The sequence below is a fragment of the Bidens hawaiensis genome, unplaced genomic scaffold, assembly GCF_021521415.1.
Source record: "Bidens hawaiensis isolate Kalapana, Puna unplaced genomic scaffold, B.hawaiensis_p1.1 tig00017570_1, whole genome shotgun sequence".
Taxonomy (NCBI): domain Eukaryota; kingdom Viridiplantae; phylum Streptophyta; class Magnoliopsida; order Asterales; family Asteraceae; genus Bidens; species Bidens hawaiensis.
In genome coordinates, this window is record NW_027492658.1 from 117,016 (window position 1) to 125,341 (window position 8,326).

Here is an 8,326-nt window from a genome sequence, read left to right on the forward strand (position 1 = left end):
TGTTTTGTTTTGAGTTCAAACACACACACACACACACACAGAGATCGCCACAATCCGTCCGTCCGTCGTGGTGGGCGGTGCAAGCAAACAAACTCATCAGGTACCGGTACTCGATCGTTCGATTAATCGATCAATCAATCGATGCGTAATTTTCTAGGGTTTTAGAATTCAATTGCCTTTTTTGACCTACCTAATTGATTGCCACTTTGAAACCCTACGTCGTTTGATTTTATTCTGATTATTCAAGTTTTTTTTTAATTTGATTTGAGTAATTGGATTATTTGAGTCAAGTTAGGGTTTTTGAGCATCTGCATGTGTAATGAGTGCTGTTGATTGATTGTTTACTGGATTTTTGATGCCTCGTTAATGAAACCATAGGTGACAGATAACCGGTGGTGTTATTGGACAAGCGAATGGTTCACCAACACCTAAAGCAATGAAATTTATTGTTCGTGTTCGTTCATTAAGAAGATGAACTTGTTCGTGAATGGTTCACGAACACAAACACTGTTTTTTTTATATTTGGCTAACCGAGAATGGTTGGTGTCGGCGGTTCGGTCCGGCTGCCAAGTTCGTGTTGGTGTTTTTTTAACGTTCGTATTGATTGCATGGATGGCCAGCTTGAAATCCTAGGCTGTATGGTTTCAATCAATCGTTGTGAATTTTATCATATAAAGCTGTGTTTTTGCTTTTTAATTTAGGTATTGAATTGAGTTTATTGGCTAATTATTAGGTTTTTTATCTGATTTGAGCAATTAGGTTATTTGAGTGAAGTTAGAGTTCTTTTGTATCTGCAAGTGTAATGAGTGGCGTTTATAGATGTTTTAAAGGATTTTTAATGCCTGGTTAATAAAATGTTGGGTAGAAGATTATCAAGTTTTCTATTTGATTTGAGCAATTAGGTCATTTGAGTGAAGTTAGTGTTTTTATGCATCTGCGCGTGTAATGAGTGGCATTGATTAATTGTATAATGGATTTTTGATGCCTATTTAAAGAATTGTTAGGTAGCAGATTGCCGGTGATGTTATACATGAACATTGAACATGCATTAGTCAATTGTTTTGGTCTGCAGCTTCTATTTCTTATCTGGTTGGTTGCTGATGAGTTTGTCAGATGATTCTTGAGTTTTGATGAATTGATGTCCATTTGGGATTTTTTGTTTTATGCATGACATGCTTTACGTTTGGTTTTTTCACAAATCATAATTATACTTAGTGATCTGAATCATTGACCTTTAACTTGTTACAGGCTTTAAGCAGGGAATTGAGACAATGGCAAGTAAACATGGTGGCAAGGGTGTTATGGATGCTGGGAGCAGTGATGGTAACAGTTCTGAAACCACTGTTGAAATAAAGATAAAGACTTTGGATTCTCAGACATACACTATGCGAGTAGATAAATGTGTAAACACTGTTTTTCTTTCCTTGACATTTTATTATTTTATGTTTCCATCTGTAATCATTTATGCAATTGAATCTTTAGTTCAAAGCTATTTATACATGTTAATAAGAAATCATTTTGTTTATTTATGAATCATTTGTGTAATGTTTTTCCCTAGAAACGAAAAAAAATGGTTATCTGCTTATCTCTAGTATCTGTCCAATTCAATATTACTCTATATTACTTAAATCTGTATATCTTTATAGGTACCTGTTCCTGCACTGAAGGAACAAATTGCTTCTGTTACTGGTGTATTATCTGACCAACAACGGTTGATATGCCGTGGCAAGGTTCTAAAGGATGACCAGCTTCTTTCAGCTTACCGTATCCTTCTTTCTAGTATTTTTCCTAAAAAAAGTGTAATCATCAGTAAATCTTGACAATGAAGCTCCTTAACGAGTATGAACTGTAGATGTGGAAGATGGACACACACTGCACTTGGTTGTTCGACAGTCGATTAATCCATCAAGCGTTCCAGATCTTACAGGTTTCATGAGTTTCCACAATTTTAAAGAACAACCCTCTTTAGTTACTGAATCTTAAATCACAAATCTGCATATTATGTATATATGATAGGACAATGTAAAACTTCATTTTGTTGTTAAATAGGTTGTGGCCATAGAATTTTCATTAAAAAGGCTTCTTTTTTTTTTGTAATTCTGTGTGGGGCCTTCTTTTAGAATCCCTTTTGATCCCAATGTATTATGTATTTGCAGAAGGTGATCCAGCCTCAAGTACCAGACAGACCATGGGTAGCCATGGGCCTAGTGTAGTGGTAGGAACATTTAATATATCTGAACAAGGTGATGGGAGTCTTCCAGATTTTAGTCGGGTAAGATCATGAAAGTTATAAATTGTTAAAATAACAAAAGCCAATCGTGAAAAGCTAAATCAATTGGTTTGTGGTGCCTTTATATTTGGTAGATTGTATCTGCTGTTCTTGGTTCCTTTGGAATAGCAAATGCTGGAAGCAGTGGTGAAGCAGTAGATTTACAAGTAAGTTGGTCACTGGTCTATAATTTTTTTATAATTTTGGGTTTTGTTTCTGTTATATTTAAACAACGTATTGCCTTTTATTTTTCTTCAACAGCAACACATTTCTGAAAGGCTTTCACGAATACCCGGTCTAAACCAAATAAGAAATCTCAGTGGTCAACAACCTGAAGATGCTTCTGGAAGAAGTCAGCCTAGTTCTCAAAATGCTGCATTTACGGTCCCAACTGATGTTTCTATGGACTCTCTTCAGCTTCCTGTAAGTTCAATGTTAATTGTTACCAAATTTTGAACATGTGAAGTAAAAGATTTGAAATTGTAGTCATTTAGACACTATTGATTACTTTTTTCTGATTAAGAATCTGTAATAAATCCTTGACAGGTTATTCCCGATTCTCTGACAACCCTATCCCAGTATTTAAGGCGTTTGAGGCAAGAATTTAACGAAAATGGTCAGAACATATTCTTGGAACACATTAAACACCTTCAATTTCTTATTTTAGTTACAATATCAATTTGATAGATGTTTGACAGTCAGAATCCAGGGCAACAGTGGGGGAGGAGACCCATCTGCTGCACCAAATTCAGCCGCCGGTCAGGGCGGATTACCAACACCGGCCGCCCTGAGTGAAGTGACTCAGTCTACAAGACAATTACTTGTTGAACAAGCTGGAGAATGTTTAATGGTATGCACTAAACATAGCAAAGAATTTTTAACAGCAACATGGTATATTTTTCATGTCACTATTCTCAAGTTTTGTTTTCTTTTTCTGTAGCAATTGACCAGACAATTAGGGGACCAAACAAATGTAACCGATCCTGTAGCACGGTTAAGGGTGCAGTCAAATGCTTTGAGATCAGGTGCACTTTTGCAAAATTTGGGTGCTTTTTTGCTGGAGCTTGGTCGCACAACCATGACACTTCGTATGGGACAGACACCGGTGTGTTATAAAATTCTTTTGTTTTTCTTTAATTTCTTGAATTTTTATATCTGACATGTAAAAGTTTTTTTCAGACTGATGCTGTGGTTAATGCTGGGCCTGCTGTTTTTATATCAACATCTGGTCCAAATCCTATTATGGTTCAGGTAATGTAATATTGTAATTTAAGAGGGGGAAATGTTGACCTGATTGATTTGGGTTATGCTGTTTTCAAATCTGTCAAATAGACCATATCCTGTATTCCTGTTTAACAAAAAAGGTGCTTTACATGATAAATCCTTAAATTTCACAGTTTAACAGAAAGGTCCTTTTTCGTATGATGAATTCTTATAACTTTATGGAAAGGACCTTTTTGGTGAGTTTTAAAAGCCCCGGGATTTAATCATACAAAAATAAAGTTATCGGACACACATAAATTTTAATTTTATAAGGGCCTTACTTAACCATGGTGCAGCCTCTACCTTTTCAACCTGGGGCAAGTTTTGGAACTACAACTGCGGGGACCGGCACTGGTTTACGCCCAAGGAATATTGATATCCGGATACGTACTGGTAATAAACAATAAGTTATTATTCGGATTTTTAATTTTAAATAAGTTGCATTATAAATTACTGATTTACTTTTCGTTTTTACAATGTGTACAGGCTCAGTGTTGGCGCCAGTTGTTACTCAAAGAGAATCAAGTGGCGGTGAGCGGTCGGCAGCTGCTGATGATGGTGGTGGTAGTGGAGGTCCAAATGATCAAGCTGCACCTAGAAATCACTCTCAGCCCACGGGTGGTTCTGAAGTTCGTGTGGTTCCAATTAGGATATCTACACTGCCACCTGGACTTGCATCTTCTGAGTCATCTATAGGTTCTATGAGTGTGCTGTATCCAGTGGTAGCAAGAAGTGACATTAATGGACAGGTGTCAAATGGAAGTCAATCTCATAATGGTGAAAATAGACCAAGTTCTACAGCTCAGCAGCAACCATCTCAAGGTCCTGGTAAAACAGGAGTGTTTTTTAGCCTTTTTATCACAACAAAATGCATATAACAGAAATGAATTTTACACATTTTTCCAACTTAAGCAAATGACTTTATGTTAGGCATAAAACAGGATTCAACTTTTAGTTTACTGCTGGTTTTGCAACCATCTCATTTCAGTTGATTCTGTGGATCCTATGCCCGGTGTCATATCGGACACCATTTAACATATTTTAAATTAATAATTAAAAATATCCCATGGTATATGCATAGATGCTAAATCGTTAGTTTTCGAAATGTTAGCAAGAAGTAACCTGTTTTATCAGTTAAACGGGTCATTTATTGCTATAATCGTTACCTAGATGCAACTTGGCTGCCACATCAGATGTCACACAAGAAAAAAATGATATCTTTCTGCCAATATGTTGAAAAATAGTTATTATAACGACAAATAAGATGTCACATCATGAATCTGGTTGCTAAGTAGGTGATAAAAGTATAAGTTGGTTTCTGTTTTATGTTTAATATAAGGTTGGTTGCTAAACATGGGAAAACGTTTAAAGTTCGTTTCTGTTTCATGCAACTTACTCTCTTTCTATTGGTATAGTATAATGTAGCAATAACATTGACTTTTACAAGAAGTCATAAATTAAAAGATTTCACATGACAGTTCAAAGTCAAACATGAAGTCTTATAATCTGATGCAGGTACAACTCATGGTCAAACCTTTTCTTCAGAAATTCCGAGTGGACTTGATCAACTGCTGAGAAATTTATTTCCTGTGGAGCAAAATCATGCCAACAACTTTATCTTTCAGGGAACAAGTGTTGAATCGGCTCCCGCACCTGTTAATTCTCAAGAAACGCCAGCCGTTACTGAAGAAGGAACCTTTTTGTCAAATTTGCTTCACCAGATTATGCCTATTGTGACTCAACACCTCAATGATGGGGAAAACGGAGCTGCCCAATCTTCTTCAAATGTAAGTCTCATGTTTTCCTATGTTATTCTTTAAATGTAACTGTTTTATTTAAACTTTGATATACATGTAGGTCCAAGAAAACCAAGATCGAGGTGCATCTTCACGCCGGCCCGACAGTCCATCTCCTCCGTCCAAACGTCAGAAGGTACTTTTAAATATTAATTAATGGTTCACATGTATATAAACATCAAATTTTAAATTTTTTCTACCTATGATGCAGACAGAGTAAGTTATTGCAAAAGCAAGTTGAAACCTCAAAGGAACAAAAAGTGGGTTTTTGCAACAGATATCGAGATCCCTATAGCTGGTTTGACTCTGGACCAATTTCAGTTGACCCGGCATAATCGATGAGGACCCAAGTTCAATACATATAATCTTTGGGTTTCGTTTCTCTAAATCCGTATATTGGGTAATCTCTTTTGTGTTTTGAGTAAACAACTGCATAGTAAAATATTTGGCTTTTTTGGCATTGAATATAATATGCCCATTTGGGTAGACTTGTAAGAAGCTGGGAGCAATTGTTGCATCGGTGTTTGATTATTTTTGGAATGGGTTACTATTATTTTTGTGGTCTAGTATATGCTTTATAACGTCCATTGAATATAGTCATATGCCTCAAATTCTATTATTTGATGATGTAATGATGCAATATAAAAAGAAAGATAAGCCAATTATTTGGGCACATCATCATGTCATTCTCGTTACATGATTGGTTTGATGGTACATTATACCTAGAGATGGTCAAAAAAACCGGTTGGGGAACGGTTTGCCGGTTTAAACCGGAAACCGGTTTTTTAAAAAACTGGTTTGACCGGTTTACAAACCGCCGGTTCGTATTTCGGTTACAAGTTTTAGATCCAAAACCGGTTAACGAACCGGTTAATGGAAAAACCGGTTTTTTTTAAAACCGGTTATTATGAAAAAAACCGGTTATTAACCGGTTATTTTAAAAAAAAACCGGTTAACCGGTTATTAACCGGTTCTAACCGGTTTCTAAACCGGTACTAACCGGTTAGACCGGTTGGGGTTTTGACATACAAAAACCGGTTATTAACCGGTCCGGTTATTAACCGAACCGGTTTTTTTCCGGGCCAAAAAAAACCGGTCCGGTTAATAACCGAACCGCTTTTTTTAAAAAAACCGATTTGTGCACCTCTAATTATACCTACCTTATATTTATATGCTTTCTTTAACTTTTGGATTTTGTGTTAGTGGAATATATTGTGGGTTAGTGATTTCTTTTCCAGTTATGCCATGTTTTTGGTTTAGCTGAAAGCCTAAACTAGTCATATAACAGCTTTATTTTTATTTTTGGGTAATTTTTTAAGTTTTGACTTGGACTCAAAAGACTTCTTATTGATTATTATGTGTGTATATTTTAGTACTATTTTGAGGAGTTTTTGACCAAAATAGGGGAAGGGGAACATTATTTACCAAATTGGATGATTTTAAAAATATTTATTAAAATAGGTTTTTATATAAACTTATCTTTTCTCACTCCTAATTAAATGAAGAAATAATATTTTTTTTAAGACTATAAAAAGTTTATATATAAATAGATAGGTAAAAAATTAAATTATAATAATAAAAGATTTATTTTTATTTTTCATCGAGTTTAAATCAATATTATTCAAAAAAAAATGTTTTACGAAATTGTGTTTTATATTCATGCTATTTATTTATTTAGGGATTTTTACATATTTCTCTTTGCTAACACTTGGTAATTACATATTTCTACAACCAAAAAAAATAATTACATATTTCCTTTCATTTGAAATTACCTATTTACCCCTAATATATCTTCTCCAACTATTGTGTTTGTAATGAAACTTAATTTTCAAAATATCACAAACCCTAATCTACCCAAAATCGTCATCCCGTCAAATATTTATTACTCCATGCTCCATCTTAAAACCCTCCTCGCCAAACAGCCAAACGGTTTCCGACAAGCTCGATTCTCAGACGAGATTCCGGCCACTTCATCATCGTTGAAATGACCACAACCACACTTTCCCTCTTTCTCCTCTGAATTCCACCGTCTCCCTCCACCTAGCCCACCGACGACACCGATTCCCCTGCCACACAGCTCTCAAAACATGTGGTCGTCGGAGATGAGACCGGGCAAATTGGTAAAACAAGATGGCGGTGGAATTTGTGTAGTGGTGGTTCGGCGGAAGTTGTAGCTCTCGATGGAGAAGATGACAATGATGAAGATGGTTTAGTGCCATGTACGAAGACGAAGAAGAAGAAGAAGAAGAAGAAGAAGAAGAAGAAGAAGAAGAAGAAGAATGGGCAAAGGCTCGTTCAAGGAAAGGAAAAAGAGAGAAGAAGAAAATAAAAGAATTGAGATGTTTATTGTTTTCTTTATATAAAGGGTAAAACAGTCAATTCATAAGTAAATTTTAGTAAAATGGATATATATGTAATTGATTTTTTTAGGAATGAGAAATATGTAATAAAGGATCTTATGGAGGGGAAATATGTAAATGCCTCATTTATTTATTTATAAAAACCAATTTAAAATAAACGCCTTATGTTTTTTTTTCCCCATTCATTGCTAATTATTGTTTTTTTCTTTTATTTCTTTTTCTCTCTTTTTCTTTCTATATTTTATTTTCTATATTTTATTTTGAGGTACATGCGTAAGTATGTTTGTGATTGATAATACCACTCTTTATAATAATAAAAAAACAATTTTTGTTTAAGTTGTTTTAAAATCAAAACGGATGTATGAAAATAATTATTTTATATTATTCTTTTCTTTTATCAAATCAGTTCATTAGTCGCTAACTTAAAAAATAATAACAATAATAAATAAAAAGAATATACATATGGTCTTAGTTTTTTTCTCGACAATAAAGCATAAATCTTATTGAATATAAAATTGCAACTAGAGTAATTTTTTATTATAATCTATACGAGTGCCGCTACTAAATCGGTACCATGACGAACCGAATTGATTTTAATTGAACAACATCGGTATCGATATTAGCATTACTCGAACTGA

General features: G+C 34.7%; 1 protein-coding gene across 2 annotated transcripts; it reads left to right on the forward strand.

The window, feature by feature from the left end:
• Nucleotides 1-84: 84 nt before the first annotated feature.
• Nucleotides 85-5,883, forward strand: LOC143554251 (ubiquitin-like domain-containing protein CIP73). 2 transcript variants are annotated; one of them, XM_077044049.1, is made up of 16 exons: nucleotides 85-100; nucleotides 1,249-1,403; nucleotides 1,647-1,764; nucleotides 1,853-1,927; nucleotides 2,157-2,272; nucleotides 2,365-2,436; nucleotides 2,531-2,692; nucleotides 2,816-2,885; nucleotides 2,968-3,119; nucleotides 3,210-3,374; nucleotides 3,449-3,520; nucleotides 3,829-3,925; nucleotides 4,019-4,360; nucleotides 5,048-5,319; nucleotides 5,390-5,464; nucleotides 5,540-5,883. In XM_077044049.1, exons 2-16 carry the CDS (start codon nucleotides 1,272-1,274, stop codon nucleotides 5,546-5,548), a joined length of 1,929 nt encoding a protein of 642 aa, XP_076900164.1. In that variant the 5' UTR covers nucleotides 85-100; nucleotides 1,249-1,271; the 3' UTR covers nucleotides 5,549-5,883. The 2 variants fall into 2 exon arrangements, with proteins under 2 accessions (XP_076900164.1, XP_076900165.1); XM_077044050.1 differs by lacking the exon at nucleotides 85-100 and having other exon boundaries at nucleotides 886-1,403; nucleotides 5,078-5,319.
• The last annotated feature ends 2,443 nt before the right edge of the window (nucleotides 5,884-8,326 follow it).

Coding starts and splice junctions, on each gene's coding strand:
- LOC143554251 (XM_077044049.1), top strand. CDS start 1,272: ATGGCAAGTAAACATGGTGGCAAGGGTGTTATGGATGCTGGGAGCAGT. Junction 2,886..2,967: donor GCAAGAATTTAACGAAAATG/GTCAGAACATAT, acceptor GATGTTTGACAG/TCAGAATCCAGGGCAACAGT. Junction 3,120..3,209: donor AAGCTGGAGAATGTTTAATG/GTATGCACTAAA, acceptor CTTTTTCTGTAG/CAATTGACCAGACAATTAGG.